Here is a 19,337-nt window from a genome sequence, read left to right on the forward strand (position 1 = left end):
TATTTTTTGAAAAAATCAACAAAAGAAAGGTAAATTGAGGCAAAGGTGGAGACATTATTTGTTTTGTAGGTATTTATTTACCATTTATGTCTTTGTATCGACCTAATTTGTTTTATAGGTATTTATTTACCGGGTAAATCAATGCAAAAGAACGTTTTCCACTCTATATTTTCACAACATTTCATGAAGTTAAAATAGCATTAGAAGTCCCCCAAGGAAGACTATGGGCCAGTGACAGAGTTGCGAATTCATAGTCTTGATTTTTTTGGTAAACGTATTTTTTGAAAAAATCAACAAAAGAAAGGTAAATTGAGGCAAAGGTGGAGACATTATTTGTTTTGTAGGTATTTATTTACCATTTATGTCTTTGTATCGACCTAATTTGTTTTATAGGTATTTATTTACCGGGTAAATCAATGCAAAAGAACGTTTTCCACTCTATATTTTCACAACATTTCATGAAGTTAAAATAGCATTAGAAGTCCCCCAAGGAAGACTATGGGCCAGTGACAGAGTTGCGAATTCATAGTCTTGATTTTTTTGGTAAACGTATTGTGGATCATACATTTTAAGCCAACTCGGAACTTTTGGAATTATTGAATTAAAAACTAGGTAAAGGGTCATTATCATTATCAATATCAATATCAATTATCAATTACAGATAAGTTCCACAAAAATGGCAAAACATATAATTCAGTTGTATGACTAAAACTAAAGATTTCAACAAGTGTGATTCATACGAAGGAAAAAAAAAAAGGATTATAATTCATTAGGAAAAATAAAATTTATTTTGAAATCGACTCAGTACCAAATTAAAAAGAAATACGTCAACCTAGAGTAATTTACTCTGACATCAAGTATTGTAAATTCTATATATATGAAAAATTCAATGATAATTGCGCTTTGAATTTGCAAAAGAACCACTATATATAATTTTCCTGATGAATTTGTGATATTCTTTGGTTAATATTCTATTTCAGATAAACTGTAATGGAGCTCTATCCCATCAATATCGATAGTCCCTCACTAATTTTTGTTTAAAACATTTCTTAGATTTATTAAGGGTTCTTGTACAAGGAAATTATGTAAAATACATATAGTTTTCCCCCTACGTACGCATGTGATGCTATTCATTCACTTTGTAAGTACGATTAAATATGTAAGTTATTATTATTATTATTATTAAAAAAGAAAAGAAAAGAAGATATGCAACACACAAAGGAGAGGGGATAGAGCAGTTATAACACAAATGCATACGAAAAAGTTTAATTTAACTTGGAAGACATACTATTTATAAATCTATTCAACCGTTTTGTATCGGTTAAGTATTATAATAAATATGTAAAAATGGCTGAGGCCTTATGAATTTTGATAAGATAACACCTTATTATAATTTATGGTTATAATTATTCTATTGAATATATTTAGCTAAAGAGGTTAAATAATTTTTGATATTGTAATTCTTTTCTTTTTCATTCTCTTTTATTGTCAACTTGAACTTAGGGAGTTGGGGAGTTTAAGGAAGAAAGAAGCAAAATTTACCCTTCTTTTCTTAGGTTATGTTTTATTAGGGATCAAATTAAAAGAAAAATCAATATAATAATTGAAAAGTGGAGGATATGGGGCATGCCATGTACACAAAAATGTTACAAGTATGTCAATATTAGTTTTTATTAAAAATATTATTGAGAGAGTCTCATAGTTATTAATTACAAAATTAAAAAAAAAAAAATAGTTACAATCTTTCTAAGTACGTCTTTTGTACACATTTCATATTTGTATGATATTATAAAAAATTTATTTGAATACTATTTTCTAAGTACATTTCTTGCAGACACTTCTTATTTATATTTTGCTCAATTGTCAAATACTAGAAATGGAAAAAAATTAATATGTGTGACAATACAGACAGAAGTGTTTATGCATGTAGGTATGGATTTTAAGCAAGATGTACTACCAGAAGTTTTATTTAACTCAATGCTAGCTTCACCTTAAATCTATTTTATTGTAAATAGGAGTTATCATTTGAATTAGAGTAAATTGTGTTCAAGAAAAGTATCAGAGTTAATTAACCTCAATATTCTTTTAAATTCATTTTAAATAATTCTTGATCGCTCTACCACTTTTATAAGAAAATAAAGTTTCATAGTCAAGATGTCACAAAATGCAACACTAAAATAAGGAGCCAACCTTTGTTGAAATAAAATACAACGTTGACACGTGAGTTTGACATTTCATAATTTTCGATCGAAAAAAAAAAAAAAAAAAAAAAACTTTTTCCTCATCAATAAAAAGTGAGTGATTTTGACACTACCTTGAGAATCAGATTTATTTATTTTATTTTATTAAAATTAACTTAAAATTAAAACTCAAAAGTCACAACAATAAAGACCGACAAGTCGACAACTTATGCCTACAAATCTAGACAACTACATATGGACTTCAAATAGCACAAAGGAAATAAAACTATGATTAAAACTCTTATTCACTTGGCGTATGAGACCTGCCTTTCTTAAGCAGACGGGCCCCACACGCTTGGCGCCTGAGATATCACTTCATAAAACTATAGTCCCACGTGGGAAACCATGTGTAGAAGGTCCCACACAAATTAATGTACCTTTTTAAAGACACAAACCTAAATGCATCGGCAGTGATTGAGAAAAGTACATTTTTTGTGTGTGTATGTGTGATGTGTTGTGTAATTGTGCTTATGTTCTTTGTCTGTCCACAATTTTGACAGTGAAACCATGTCGGTTGCCCTTTTATGTTTTCTAGGCATGCAGAAGATTTGTCTTTTGCTATAATTCACTTGGGAAGTGATGCCAAATGTGATTTGGGACCATAATACTTTTTAGGATTTCAATTCTTCCTTATAATTTTATGAGATTTTCTGTTTTTTGAAAGCAATTTGGTGGATGTGAAAATCTCAAAGAATTATGAAGAAGAGTTGAAATTGCAAGGGTTTGTTTTTGCAATTATTCCAAACTACTACATTGAGTATTTTTCAAATTTTTGCCAATATTATATTTGCGGTTAAATTCTTAACTATTTTGATGATACAAAAGTATGTTAGATCTACTGCACAAAACTCCCATTTTTGCAAAGTTTAGAAGAAGCGATTGTTAAGCAAGCAAAGATCCACACAGTGGCAATAAAATCTATATTTTTTTAAGGTAAAGATATTTGTCGGGTGCATGAATTTTACAGTACAAAAGATTTGTTAGAATAAAAAGGTATTTTCCTCATGGAAAATGCATAGCACTAGCTAGCTGTGGGGGCAAAGGATTTCAATTCAGTCACTATCAAAAAAGAAACGCCCAACTTAGCTAGGCAGACGTAAGGAATTAGAAAACTTAACAAGGTAACCAAAACATGCCAAAAATGGCACGAGAAGCATCACTAGTTGTAAGCCCACAATATAGTTTTTGTGATGCATGTGCGTAACGTGTACAATATATCCAAACCCTTCTAGTACAAAAAGATGAACAAGTTCAACTATAAATAAGTGGCCTTATATGACCTAATTTTCATGCCAATTTCTATCAATACTACTTCAATGACTATCACTCATTACCCAAAAAACCAATCAAGTAATGGAGGAGAAGAAGAAGAACTAAGCCATGAATGCAAGGAACTACTTCTTTCTCTTCCCAAAGAAAAAGGGTGGAGAACCTCTCATCTCTACAAGTACCAAGCGTTTTGGTGCCAAGCAATTGAAATCCAATCCATAGTCTCATTCCAAAGGCACTTCCAAGCAAGTGACAATGATGTTGTATTAGCCACCATTCCAAAATCAGGCACCACATGGTTAAAAGCTTTGGCTTTTGCTATTGTGAATCGTAAGCGTTTTGCTTTGGAAAATAATCATCCTTTGCTTACTTCAAACCCTCATGATCTTGTACCTTTCTTTGAGTACAAGCTCTATGCCAACCGCCAACTTCATGCCAAGCAATTGAAATCCAATCCATAGTCTCATTCCAAAGGCACTTCCAAGCAAGTGACAATGATGTTGTATTAGCCACCATTCCAAAATCAGGCACCACATGGTTAAAAGCTTTGGCTTTTGCTATTGTGAATCGTAAGCGTTTTGCTTTGGAAAATAATCATCCTTTGCTTACTTCAAACCCTCATGATCTTGTACCTTTCTTTGAGTACAAGCTCTATGCCAACCGCCAACTTCCTGATCTCTCCAACCTTCCACACCCTAGACTTTTTGGCACCCATCTTCCATTTCCTTCCTTGCCTACTTCAATCAAGAAGTCTGGTTGCCGGGTTGTTTATATTTGTCGAAACCCTTTTGACACTTTCATCTCCTCATGGCATTTTCTTAACAAAGTTGATCCTGGATCTAAAGCTCCAATGTCACTAGATGAAGCCTTTGAAATGTATTGTAAGGGCGTAATTGGATTTGGTCCCTTTTGGGACCATATGTTGGGGTACTGGAAGGAGAGCATAGAGAGACCTCACATGGTGTTGTTCTTGAAGTATGAGGACCTGAAAGAAGATGTCACTTTTCACTTGAAAAAGCTAGCAGAGTTTCTGGGGTTCCCATTTTCTTTGGAGGAGGAGAGAGCTGGTGATGTTGAAAAGATAGCAAAACTTTGTAGTTTTGAGAATATGAAGGAGTTGGAGGTAAACAAGGCTGGCAAGTCTATTAAGTACTTTGAAAACAAAACCTTGTTTAGGAAGGGTGAGGTGGGAGACTGGGCTAACTATCTGACACCAAGAATGGTGGAGCAATTGACTATGGTTGTGGAGGAAAAGTTAGGTGGTTCTGGTTTGTCATTTAAAGTGTTCTCTTAGGATAACGAATAAAGTCCTTTCTTCTATTATTAGTGTTCTACTTTATATATATATATATATATATACTCCACTGATTGTAGTCTGCCATACATATATATATTTTTTTCAAAAAGTAATTAAAGTTTGGCATGCTACAATAGAGTATAAAGTAGAATATTAAAATTGAGATAGGATTTTCATTCTAGCATAAGCAATATCGGTGCTGTTTGCATTGTTTTGTGTACAACTTCTCCTTTCCCATGTAGGTAGAAAGGTGGAGATCTTGTTCAACTAAATTCACATGTTAAATTAATGTGCCGTAATCCAAACAAATTTGGTTTCTTAATGTTGTAAGGTCTTTCTCTTTTGTTAGTTTGTGCAAGTTATTTCATTAGCATGTTATTATTAATGAAATTTTAGTTTTTGGCAACTCAAATGATGTCTAAAGATTGTTATTTATCCGGAAATCATTGTTATCATTAATATAATAATATTATTTATAGTTATTAGCGTAATTACACACTAAGTACTTAATTTCTTCTTAAAAAAAAGTACTTAATCTAAGATTTGTTTGAATTCATTGAGAGCATTTTCTCAAAAAGATTTGCTTGAATTCATTGACTTGTTACAAAAAGATAAAACTTGGGTACATGCAGTTTTTTAAATACTATTTTTTAGATTTTTCAATTAAGTTTAAAGATGTGTTTATATAAGTCAATGTAGCACATCTTTTTGAAAAAAAAAAAAAATTCAACCATATCATTTATTAGTCAATGTAACCGGACAAATGATTAAATTTAATTAGAGAACCTAAAATATAACATTTAAAAAATTGTATCTAAGTTCCCATTGCCATATTTGAGTAGGTTTGCTATGAAAAAGTACAACTATTACTTTCTTGATTTGCTTTCATGGAGTAATAGTCACTATGAAACTTCATTCATGTGTGTATATCTAACAGTTAGACATACAATTCCCTTTTTTGATGGTAAATATGAGTACACACTTTGTAATACCAAAAGATAATTTATGTATTTGATGTAAATATAAAGGAATAGAACTTCTATGCCCCACTCTAAGATATCTACTTTATGTATGTTCTATCAATTGTAGTATGATATGTATTTGATTTTTTTTTTCCATTTTTAATTTTGATTGTTTTATTAAGAAATAAAAAGGCACGTGTGACAAATTGCAATTGGTAAAATATAAAATAGAACACTCAAAATAGGACAAAGGATTTGTATTCAATTTGCATAAAAAAATTATTTGTATTCAATATGAATAAAAAGAAACTTATTAAAAAAGACAAATTAATGTGTATGAAACAAAAACTTGTTTAAGAAGGGTGAGGCGATACACTTGGTAAACTATATTTGTCCCATAGTATGGTGGAGCAATTATCCATAGTCATGGAGGAAGTTAGGTAATTCTTGTTTGTCGTTCAAAATTGTTGTCTTAGGGCAACCCATACATGTGCTCAGCTTGTGCTATTTGCACTGTTAATTTCTCTTCCTTTACAATGTAAGACAGAAAGGTGAAGATCATGTTATACATTTAATCTCACAAGCTCGGATAGCTAGGCTTAAACATAACGAATATTATGATGGGTATAACTACTATATCATGTCACCACACTAAACTTTCCTCCCTCCAAAATTCAAATAAAATTAGAATCAAGTGGGTTGTAATGCAGTGGAGGCTCCAGAAATTTTGTTTAGGGGGTTCATTAAATTTTTTTAATAAAAAGATATCTTAAATATGTCGAGTTATCGACAAAAAATAATAATTATTACAATATGTGAAGTTTTATAATTTTATTCTACAAGATTTTAAATTTTGAATGTTACAAGATAGTTCATTACGAGTATTTATTGCCAATGTGGATAGTTATGAGCCTATGACCATTTTATTTTGTTAAGTTTATCAAACATTTTTTTTATACAATTGTTATTATCTATTTGACTTTGTTTTTATAAAAATATTTTAGACTAAATAACTAATCTCAATTCATTGGTTCTGTATTAATTATTAACGCACACAACCACACGTATTCACACATAAAATTATACACTACGTGCCTACTTTACCAATCAAATGCTTGAACAATCACTAACTTTACAATTTTTTTCTTGAATTTTACTTACTTTATAACAAAAGTTATTATAATACGATAACAATACTACATGTAAAAAAACCCTCTCTATTATAAAGTTATATTATATTTATATTGTACACACAAACAATCACATACATCATAATTTACACAAATAACATTATAACAAAAAGTAATATACACAATCAATATTAGACACATTCACACATATATAATATAAATTTATAAAAAAGAATTACACTTACAATTCACAAACACGTACTCTTTACACTTAGAGTCGAAAATATTTGTAATAAGGATGTGCAAGATTTAAGTCAGGGTGTACAAAAAAATATTTTTAAGAATAAATTAAAATATTAAACTAACAATTTTTTTTTTTTTTTACATATATAAAATTAATTTTTTTTGAAGTCAGGGGGTTCTTTTGAACCGCCTGATTAAGCTATAGCGCCGCCCCTGTTGTAATGTCTGTGAGTAAGCACTCTGCGGCAGCTATTTATCTTTCAAGAGCCCACAGAAACTACAGCTAAATAGGGCCGAAGTCAGATAGTCTTGAATGGCTTGGGCTTTAAGGGACCAAATTTGAAATAGATGATGAAATGGGCTCCATAACTATTATTTCAGATAGATGGATCATTGAGTAATGGATCACCAAGGCCCACATGACAACAGTCTTTTAACAGCCATGTACAATCAGCATTTTATGTCCAAAACCTTGAGACGCAACACAATTGGTGAGGCATATTCCCCTTCTTTTGTGTCCAAAAACGAAATTATAATGAGCCATTGCTTGAATTTCACATTTACTCTCTCTTAGGGCTGTATGAGCAATGCCTATATAATAAAATATTTTATAATTTTTTTTTTACAACAGTTGAGTTGAAAAATTTGTATTAATTCTTATGTAAATTCATTACCAACATCAATTTGTTATTTACCACATCATCCCAATCCTAGTGTTAAAGTTTTTGGCAAATTTTGTGCTATAGACTCTATTCTTGCATAAAGAAAAACATTTTGAGAAGAGAATACAATGTGAAAACTTATATCTTCTATAACTTTTGGAAAATGATAGAATCACAACTTTTACACCTTATTTATGATGGCAAATTGTGAGTAGTGGAGTAAAATAGTTGAGTAAAAGTGGTGAGTTCATAACTCTACCATCCATGACTTGCCATGTGAGTAAGTTATAACAAAAGTTATGGTAAAAATTGTGATCCTAGCATTATTCATAACTTTTTAGTGTGAAAATAGCATCTTCCTATAACTTGACTTTTTAATTTGAACCGAGTTCAGTTTTTGTCTTTGGCGTAAGACATTTTGCAATAATACAATATACTCCTTAGTCACATTCAAATTCAAAAATTCTCTATAGCATTCTATCAAGAATGCGTTAAGTCTTAAGTTTCTTACTTGTGCAATTATTTTAATAAGCAACCTTCAGTTATGTTGCATGCATCACAAATTTTGATTTCAGCATGAACTTGTGTTGGTTATTATTGCCCTAGGAGGATGTCAGGAATTTTTTTTAGGTGATAAATTAAAAAAAAAAAATTTATTAATTTGCAATTGATTCAAGTATGATACTTGATGAGTCAAAAAATAACACGGGATCGTCATTCCCATTAATGACGACCCAAGCAGGCGTTACACATTTATTGTGCGCTTTGATAATGAAACGTAACGGACAGAGCAACGGTAACAAGTGAGCTGTGTACTTCAGAGCTCCCATTGATGACACACTAGCCGTTGCCCATAAATGTTGAGATTCATTACCCATTAAGATAGGAAACAACTATAAAAGAGAGGAATAACATAATTCAAAGGTACACACAAATATTCACCAAAAAATCACTCCAAGTCATTTTTTCTCTAGACAGTTTTCTCCCCTTTCTAACTTAAGTATCGGAGCGTTTTTGGCCAACATCACACCAGTGTATTACACTTCTTTCCCAAGCTTTCTTTTAGGTTTTCACCAGAGACACGACCAACTATGGTATCGTCCCCATCCAATAAGACGAGGTCCTCAACTTGGTGATTTTTCGCATCATCAATACTAATTATTGACAGATTTTCAACCCTTGGTAACAACTAACAAGTATGTATGCTGAATGAAAGGGGGAATGAAGCAGCATTAAAAGCAAATTTTTTTTTCTCTCACGTGATAAATTTATGGTCTCTGTCTTGCCAACTAGGCCCTCAATTCCCAAAATGACTTCAAGCTATAATAATAATAATAATAATAATAATAATAATAATAACTATTGACTTGATATTTCTAACTCTGGCATTTCAAATACTCTTTCCAATTTCCAATTTATATTGGAATTTTTCTTATCATTTATTATTGTTGAATGTCATAGAACCAAATCAGTGGCAATATCCCATATTTATCATTGGAGTTCTCATTATACTTTGTGAAAGACTTGAGTTCAAATAAACTAGAAGGTGAAATTCCAATATTTTTGTTTAAAACAACACATTTGGATCTTTCAAAGAATTTGTTTTCAAAGCCAGTGTCATCCCTATGTGAAGCTGATACTGGGAATTTGAGCTTTTTAGTTCTCTCTAATAACCGATCATTAGGACGGCTTCCTGATTATTGGATGCATCTTGATGGACTAAAAATTCATAATTTGGCAAACAATCATTTTCATGGGAAATATTCCTAGGCTCAATGGGCTCTCTACTTAAGATTGAAACACTGGATTTAGGCAATAATAATTTTAGTGAGGAACTTCCTTCATCTTTGGAGAATTGCTCAAAGTTGATATTTATTAATTTTGGACACAATAATTTTTCAGGACAAATACTGATGAAGTTAGGGACCAACAATCCAAAATTAGTTGTCCTTATCCTTCAATCTAATCACTTATACGGAAGCATGCCTTTACACATGTGCCATCTAGCACATCTCCAACTCTTAGGGCACGTTTGATAGATTGTAGCGGTAATTATATACTAATAGGAATAGGTATTACAAGGTATAAAAGATGTTGTAATGTAATACTTATTACTATTTATTTGTTTGATAACAACTGAAAGTTCAAAATGGGTATGAAACACCCTTGAATGTTTAGACCCCAAATTATACATTATCAATTCAAGCTTATTATCAAACAATAAATGTGCGGAATATGAACATAAGCCAAACACAGAATTGATAAACAATCTAAGCCAAATATAAACACATCTACAACAGAAAATAAATGGCAAAGATAAAGGGAAGGAAGATGCAAACACACGGATAACACATGATGTGTTATCGAAGAGCAAACCGAAACCCTCCAATTTCTCCTCACTTTAATTCTCCTTTTGTTGAGCATGAAACCAAATACTGGAAATAATTTGGGGTTAGCAGATACTTACCCTGGCTGCAAAGAGCACGAGGGACAAGCTCTTCTCAAGATTAAACAAGACCTTACTGATTACTATGGCCAAAAAAGTTATATGCAAATTAGAGAATTGCAAAAACACTTCAATAATATAATTAAAATTGAACAATGAAGTAGATAATAATATTAATAATAAAAAAAGAATACCGTCTAAGACCAAGGTTATAGTAAAAAAGAGGCATGGGACCAAAATTGCATAAACCAACCAAAACAACCAAGTGAAGTCTATATATGCATGTGCTACCTTCTGGGAAGATACAAGAGTTTAGAGGGAGACATCAGTGATTAAACAAAGACTGGTGCCTATGTTTTTTACTTGCCTTGTTGGCTATCCATCGCTATTGACCATTGTGGACTGAGCATACAAGGTTTGGACTTTTAAGTTTAGAGGGAGGAATCAGTGACTAAACTAAAGATTGGTGCAAGAGCAGAAATCTGATTGGTTCAAGGATTTATTTAATTATTTATTTTTTTAATACTTTATTGTAATATTGGAGCGTCTTATATGCATTTATATCTGAAAGATTGGATTTGTGTAAATGCACAAGAGCTTGTTCAGACCCCCAATTAAAAATTATGGCTAGATTGGTTTTATTCTAACTTAAACTAAGTGCGGAATAATAGTAAATGAGCGCAAACAACCAATAACACTACCCTAAGCCATATTAATCCATTATCAACAATAAAAGGAAAGCTTAAGAGTAGGAAAGAAAGATGCAAACATAAGATAACACTGAGATGTGTTATCAAAGAGGAAACTGAAAAACTCGACGAAAAACCTCTCCGCTACCCTCGAAGTCGAAATTGATCCACTAGAGAATAAAGTTGGAGTACATGAATAACAAAAGACCCTCCAAACCTAGTCTACCCCATGTACTTAAACCCTCCAAGCTTCTGCTACCAACTGACTTCTCGGAGCCTTGTCTTCTCTAACTTTCTAGATCCCGCAATGCAGCCCGATTGCATTTGCCAATGAATGGTTCATTCCAATACTTTCTAACAGCACCAAAATCTCACTTGACACTTAGAATGAGCGTGGTAAGTGTTTGAGCTATCAACCTCTTAAGGATGTAGAGATGGAGAGGTAGGAGTTGAGGAAAACCATAAGGAAATGTGTAGATGATTGTGGGTATAACAATCTCTAACTCTCAAGTGTATTTTCTAGGGTTTTCTTTTTGAAAAACACTCTTTACAATTTATGGGTAATGAGGGTATATATAGTGAGGGTAAAGACTTGGTAAAGCAAAATCTCACTTTTTGCCAAACAGAGAGTTTCGCGAGTCCTTCACGGGTTGGCCTTACCCACAAGACACTCGTGAAAATCTCCTGCCTAGCATGACTCTTCAGTTTCCAGTCATATGCTCTACACATGGCTCTTTTGCATGTAAGCTTCTCGCGAGACACTCGTGAAATCCATTTCTTCATCCTTTTGAGCTTGAGTCTTCAAACTTTCTCATACTCATCCCTTACAATTAGAAGCTCACATAAATACAGGAAAATATGATTGAAGAAATTTACAATTAAATTTGGCACAGAATTAAAGCCGACATAAAATAGTTGTAAATTACAACTTTACAATATCCATCTTTCCAGAAAATAAAACCGGCAACCACTGCATCAGACCACGAAATTCGGACTCATAGTTAAACAAACACTTTTTCTTAAAAATGGTGTCTATTATCTAATCTATTAAAGCTTAAAAGAAATTTCCAGTGACTTTCGTCTTCTTTCTTCCTTCTTTTTTTATTTTTATTTTTATTTATTTATTTTTTCTGCTAGTTACTTCTAATAATTTCTACTTAATGCATGTATAAATAATTGAGGCAAATAAAATCATTCTTGTAAACATTGCTCATTTGATGTGCATGAAACCAACTATTGCAAATTATTTGGGGTTAGCAGATACTCACCTTGGCTGCAAAGAACATGAGAGACAAGTCCTTCTCAAGATTAAACAAGATCTTATTGATGATTATGGCCTTCTTTCTTCTTGGAGCTCCAATCAAGATTGTTGCACATGAAGTGGGTCTGGTGTAGCAACCAAACAGGCCACGTCATCATGCTCAATCTCAATACCTTGTCCATTCTCCCAAGGCCTTTGCGAGGTAAACTTAATCGTTCCTTGATTGAGTTGAAATATTTGACTTATTTGGACATACGCTACAATGATTTTAATTACAACCAAATCCCAAAATTTATTGGTTCTCTCTCCTACTTAATACACCTTGACCTTCATGATGCTTATTTTGAGAAGAAATATACCTTTTCAGCTTGAGAACCTTTCCAACTTGCAGTACCTTAATCTTGGCCGGAATAAATTTAATAAACCTGAAAACTTAGAGTGGCTCCCTCAACTTTCTTCATTAGAATACCTTGACATGAGTGCCGTTAACCTGAGCAAAGTCAATAATTGGCTCCATGTTGTGAATAAACTGCTGCACTTGACATCCTTGTACTTTTGTAATCTTCCGAATATTTTCTCTATTCCCCTTGTCAATTCTTCTACTTCTCTTGATTTCCTCGATCTCTCTCATAATAATCTCACTTCTTCCTCTTCAGTACTGGAGTGGTTGTTCAACTCCAACACTAGTGTTGTTGAACTTTATCTCGATAGTAACCAATTTCAAGGTTTAATTCTAGATGCTTTTAGCAAAATAAGCTCTCTTGCTTTTCTCTATCTTAGTAATAATGAGTTTGAAGGCGAGATACCAAAAACCTTTGGTGGTATGTGTAATTTGAAAACATTGTCTCTTAGGGGGAACTATCTCAGCGGACAGCTTCATGATTTTAGTTATAACTTGATCGGGTGAGTAGATCACTCATTAGAGGTTTTGTATTTAGGTAAAAATCAAATCATGGGATCATTACCTAATCGCACAACATTTCCATCATTGAAAATAAGAGTCCCCCCCCCCCACCCCCCCCCCCCCCCCCCAAATATATTTGAATCAATCCAATGATGGTCTTAAAAAAAAAGGGTCTAATAGTTATAAAGATATAACTTTATTTTTCTCAATTTCTATTTTTTAATGTAAAATGTGCTCTTTTATTTGTAAAATATTTGATAAAATATGGTACTAAACATGTTTGAATCTATCTCTTTCAACCCATTATGTGGCGATTAACAAGTTACTGACCCATTAGAAAAAAATATTGTCACTAAAATAACACATGAAATGTCTCTTTAGTTGCCACATAATGGGTTAGAGCAAGATAGTTTCAAATATGTTCGGAACTTAATTTATTCCTCCAAGCTTTGGATTAGCTTTTGAAAATTGCATTTGTTCAATTGAAATAATTTTTTTTACTTACTTTAGTATAAAATTTGATAATTTTTATTGAAGATAATACTTTTTAAGAATTTCACTATGAAAATGGTAAAAATGAATTTTATTTTATGAAAGATTGCCATCAAATATAATTTTGATTGAAAATACTAAGCTTTGTTGTTGTTGTCGTTGGGTGTGTGTGTGTGTGTGTATAGATATAACTTATTAGATAAAAAATGTGTGTGTGTGTGTGTATATATATGTGTGCATGGAGTTATCTTGATAAATATATTAGTTCTACAACTTGGCCTCCCAAAACAAAATTTCTGACTCCGCCCCTGTGGTGAGAGAACAGTGCAAACTGTGCTTTGTGAAAACAACTTTATGCTAGTTACGTAATGGTTCTCATAAAGTTTATCGAGAAACTTGTCATGATAAAATAACATCACTTTTAATTAGATTTATTATTCACAATCATTTTTATTCAGAACTAATAACTATAGACCTAGTCAATGATTGTACTACTTCTTATGTTTTAATTATCTCCCATCTTTTCAGAAATTAAAACCGGAAACCACTACTATTTGTTGCAAAAGATAACAACAATGTAAACATCACTTTTTCTTAACAATGGTGTATAATCTATTAAAAGAAAATTTTAGTGACTTTCGTTTTCTTTCTTTTTACAACTATTTACTGCTAATAATTAATAATTAACGCAGGTATAAATTTATGGAGTGACCTGATCGTGCAACTTTGATTCTTGAAGAAAATTTACATGTTGATGCTTCTATTGGAATGCAAAATATGACAGACATGGATGAAGTTAAGGGATACTTAAATTGTAGATATGTGTCTGCCATAGAGGCATGCTGAAGAATATTTGAGTTTGAAATCCACTATCGACAGCTTGCTGTTCAAAGACTTAGTTTCCATATTGAAAATGAATAGCCAGTTGTTTTTAAGGATACTGAGTATTTACATAATGTTATGGATAGACCAGATATCAGAAAAAATAAATTTACGGAGTGGATGAAAGCAAATGAATTGTATGAAGAAGCAAGGGAATTTACTTACTCTGAATTTCCAACAAAATGGGTTTGGCATAAAAGAGACAAGGAATGGAGATTAAGGAAGTCTGGAAGATGTGTAGGGCATATATACTATGCTCATCCTGCGAGTGGAGAAAGTTTTTATTTACGGATGCTATTAAATGTTGTTAAAAGAGCTCGATCCTTTAAGAAATAAGAACAATAAATAATGTTGTATATTCAGATATCAAATCAGCATGTTATGCGCTTGGTTTGCTTAATGATGATAAAGAGTGGCATGAAGCTTTAAATCATGATTCACATTGGGCTTCAAGAAAACAACTTCATGAGCTTTTCGTCACAATGGTGATTTTTTGTGAAGTTTTTAACCCCTATAAATTATGGATTTCAAATTGGCGGCTATTATTTGAGGACATTCTTCATCGTTAGAGAGAGTTTTACGCTATGACAATCTACATCTTGATGACTTCCAATTGCAGAACTACGCACTTAGTAATATAGAACAAATTTTGATAAAAAGTGGAAGGCCAAATAATACCATATCCAAACACATTACTTTTGAGACAATGTAACAATAGAATATTACAAGAAGAATTAGATTATGATAGAGATTCTTTGGCAGTAGAACATATTGATCTTTTTAATGGTCTTAATTTTGATCAAAGGAATATATATGATGTAGTAATTGCTTTTGTTTTGAGAAATAAAGGTGACTTCTTATTTGTATATGGACATGGAGGAGTTGGGAAGACTTTTCTTTGGAAAACCATTAAATGCCGATTGCGTTCAGAAGGAAAGATTGTCACTGCAGTTGCATCATCTGGAATTGCTGCATTATTGTTGCCAGGAGGGAGAACAGCTCATTCAAGATTTCAAATACCAATAATTGTAACAGGCAGTTCAACTTGTGAATTAAACAAGGTTCACAAATTGCAGAACTTATGACTAAAACAAGTCTTATAATTTGGGATGAAGCTCCTATGACACATTGAAACTGTTTTCCTTCAGGAATTATTTCGTTAGGCTCCATTTCTATCCATTCTCCTTTGGGAATTACCATGTAAATGAGTGCTTTTGATGTGGTGGCAAATGGTCTAAAATTGGTCTCAATATAAAAGGATCATTAGAGTTCATAATTGACATTGAGATTGTCCCTGTTAAGGACATATTTTATGTAATTGGCTAATCTTTTGACAAAACGAACTTTACTTGTATTTGGATAGATCTAGGATATGTTCAATACTTCAAAGAACATGTTGTTCAAGTCTAGTATTAAACCCATGAAGATTGGACCAAGAAACAAGTGAAGAAAAGGTGTTCATTAAAGCTGGACAGATAGCTCGACACCTGTGGACAGATAGCTCGACACCTCTTGACAGCTGACTATCTATCGAGCTCTTCAGTTGATTATTATCGCAATCTCGACACCTTTTTGACAGCTGGTGGATCGATCGAGAAATCTTCTGTCTCCTCGACACCTTCTCGACACCTCCTCGATAGCTGTGTCTGTCGAGATTCATTAAAGCTCGACACCTTCTCGACACCTGCTATCTATCGAGGTTACGGAAATCAGAATTTTCAGATCTGATTTTTGGACTAAACTTTTGTGTTTGTGTAGGGTTTCTATAGAAGGCTTATTTTAGAGGCCGTCACGTAAGAGAATACAAAGAAAACATATGCAAAAGATGACTGATGCCTTATTCTCTCTGAAAGAAGCTACTGCGTCTTTTGCGTCTTAGGGTTTTATAACCAAGTGCTTCTTGATCTTCATTGTTGATGAAGTGAAAAACTTTGCAGCCAACATTCTTCTTCTTCTAGTTGGTGATTAAGTCGCATACTGGGATTCGTGCAATTGGTTAGTCACGTACTGGGATTTGTGCATCATCAAAGGGTGGTGTTCATATATTGAAGAGTTCAGAGGTTTTGAAGCGGTATAAGGTTTCTACTGTGAGTTCATCTATGGGGATTGTAGAGTTTAGGGACAAAGGTTTTGTACTAGATCTGAAACTTCTCTTTACTATAGTGGATTGCTTTTCGGGAAGGTTTCCTCCTAGATTTTTTACTGTGAAACTGGTTGGTTTCATTGGTTTTCCTAGGTCATCATATCTTGTCTTATTTATTTTTTCGCTGCATGATTTTGACATGATATTGATGTTTGTTTGTTTTAACAAGTTTGATTTATAATAAATCTAATTAACAATTTGAGTTTAAAACTTGTTAATTCTATCAACGGGGGTCTAAATTTTCCAACAAGTGGTATTAGAGCGGGTTCACTTTGATTAGATTAATTTCCTGAGTGTGATCCATTGACCCCTGTTGTCATGGATAGAGGACAATCTTTATTTGTACCTCCTTTATTTGATGGAACTAATTATGCGTACTGGAAAGTTTGTATGAAAGTTTTCTTGCAGGCCCTAGGTGAACAGGTATGGCAACCTGTTGAAGTTGGCTGGATTAAGCCAAAGGAAACTTCGGTGGATTGGGATGATGTAACAATCATAGCGGTAAATTTCAACAGTGGGGCTTTGAATGCTCTGTTTTGTGGGGTGACAAATGAGGAATTTAAGAAGATATCATCCATAGAAGTTGCCAAGGAAGCATGGACCATTCTTGAGACCACCTATGAAGGTACCAAGGCAGTAAAGACTGTGAAGTTTCAACAACTCACTAGTAGTTTTGAAGAAATAAGGATGGAAGAGGATGAGACTTTTGATGAGTTTTATGCTAAACTCAAGGATATTGTGAATTCTGCTTTTAATCTTGGAGAATGTATCACAGAATCCAAAATTGTTAGAAAAATCCTTAGGTCCTTACCTGAAAGATTCCATGCCAAGATCACTGCCATTAAGAAAGCAAAGGACATTGATCAAATTCCTTTAACTGAGCTTGTAGGAAACCTTCAAACCTATGAGATGAGATTGGGCTCAATGGGAAAAGGTGGAAAGAGCAAAAACTTGGCTCTTAAGGGTATAGAGGAAGAGACTGAGGACTCTGAAGACGAAGATCAAAGTGAAGATGAGGATGAGGATCTAACCTTCATAATTGATGAGATTATCAAGCTTCTTCAGTTTAGGAAAAAGGATAAGAGCAAACCTCCTAGGAAATATAAATCCTCTAGGAAGCGCAAGAATGAGAAACCCCTCATCCAATGCCATGAGTGCAAAGGTTTTGGTCATATGAGGATAAAGTGTCCAAACTACCTCTTGAAGGAAAAGACCAATGAGTTAAAAGATAAATGGTTGGTTGCTACCTAGAGTGATACTGAGGATGACTCTTCTGATGAGTTTGTGGATGAATGTTGTCACGTCATGACCTTTGCTGCCACAACCGAGAAGGTGATTGTGGAAAGTGCTAGTGACGGTAAAGATTCTTCTGATGATGAAGTACCTAAGAAGATGACCTTTCAGGAAGCCTATGATAAACTATGCACTGAATTCATAAAATGTAAAAAGACTTCTCATCTTTGTAGAAAAGAGCTTAATGAGGTAAAAAATGACAAAACTGATATGTTAGTCAAACTAGATGAGACTACAAGGTTAGTTGAGACTCTTGTTGTGGAGAACGCCTTATTAGAAGAGAAGGTCAAGAATCTTAAGGTTGAGCTTAGTCAAGCTAGAACTCAAATGGAGAGGATATCTAGTGCAAAGCTTGATGAGGTATTGAGTGCTCAAAAGCCTAGTTCTGATAAGACTAGCTTAGGATATGCTGCTTCCTCCGGCCACTCCTCTTCTATGGCTTCTGGATCAAGGACTGTCTTTGTGTCACAATCTGAGAAAGGTAATAAAGGTATGAAATCCAAAACTGATTTGTCTAATTCTAAATCCTTTGTTAGACCTCATGTTTGTCACCATTGTGGTGTTTCTGGACACATTTGTCCTAATTGCTTTAAGTTGTATCCTCATAAGCAATTGTCCAAACGGTCACAGGTTTCCTCTCAAGAACCTACACCTTTGTTTGAAGAGTTATTAAAATCTTTGACCTTTTTAACTCATATTCAGAAGAATTTTAATTCTTCTATGTCCTTTAGTAGACATACTAGGACATGTGCCTTTTCATCTTCACGGCCAATGACTCCTGCTGTGTGGGTGAGAAAGGAGCCTAAGACTTAATTGTCTTTTCTATTTGTCCTCTGCTTTGATTCTTTCTATCTAAAGTAGGACTCTCTTTGCTTGATTTCTTATTTGCTTTTGGAATCATGCTCTCATGCATCTGCATCTTTCTATCATGCCTTCATGCATATGCATTTTTCTTTCATGCATTCATGTTGTTTATTTGTTTTTGTTTGGTTGTTTAGTTTTTATTTGATTTTGTTTTCAAAATAAAAATAAAAAGGAAAAATCAGAAAAATACAAAAACAGTGTGTGTTTGTGTATATTGGTACTTGTATACCTTGGATGGCTATTGAAACAAAATTTTGTAAACTTTGTATCTTTTGTAGCTTAGATGAGCATTTCTATTTACAACTAAGCAAGTGAGCTTTGTGGCTCTTGTTTGTGATGAGTAAGATTAAGTTATCTCATGAACTTAACACTCATATCACTCTTTTTGACGAGTAGGACTAGAAAATTTTAAGAGAAATGCATAAATGACCATCTCACCACTGTTGCCTGTCAATCATAATATGACACTTGTATGCTTTGGCATAGCAAAAGTGCAGTGTCATAGACACTGTATGCTTCGGCATAGCAAAAGTGCAGTGTCAAAGACATCCGTATGCTTC

At 33.1% G+C, this 19,337-nt stretch overlaps 2 protein-coding genes across 2 annotated transcripts in view; both read left to right on the forward strand.

The window, feature by feature from the left end:
- The window catches only part of LOC112029698 (DNA-directed RNA polymerase III subunit 2), an 84,051-nt gene that overhangs the window by 3,825 nt on the left and 60,889 nt on the right, over positions 1 to 19,337 (forward strand). The window lies entirely within an intron of this gene.
- Positions 3,505 to 5,128, forward strand: LOC112006014 (cytosolic sulfotransferase 15). Its single transcript, XM_024038327.2, has 2 exons — positions 3,505 to 3,744; positions 3,984 to 5,128. The coding sequence occupies exons 1-2, from the start codon at positions 3,530 to 3,532 to the stop codon at positions 4,801 to 4,803; spliced, it is 1,035 nt and encodes a 344-aa protein (XP_023894095.2). The 5' UTR covers positions 3,505 to 3,529; the 3' UTR covers positions 4,804 to 5,128.

This window comes from Quercus suber, unplaced genomic scaffold (genome assembly GCF_002906115.3).
Source record: "Quercus suber isolate HL8 unplaced genomic scaffold, Cork oak 2.0 scaffold_163, whole genome shotgun sequence".
NCBI classification, from domain to species: Eukaryota; Viridiplantae; Streptophyta; class Magnoliopsida; order Fagales; family Fagaceae; genus Quercus; species Quercus suber.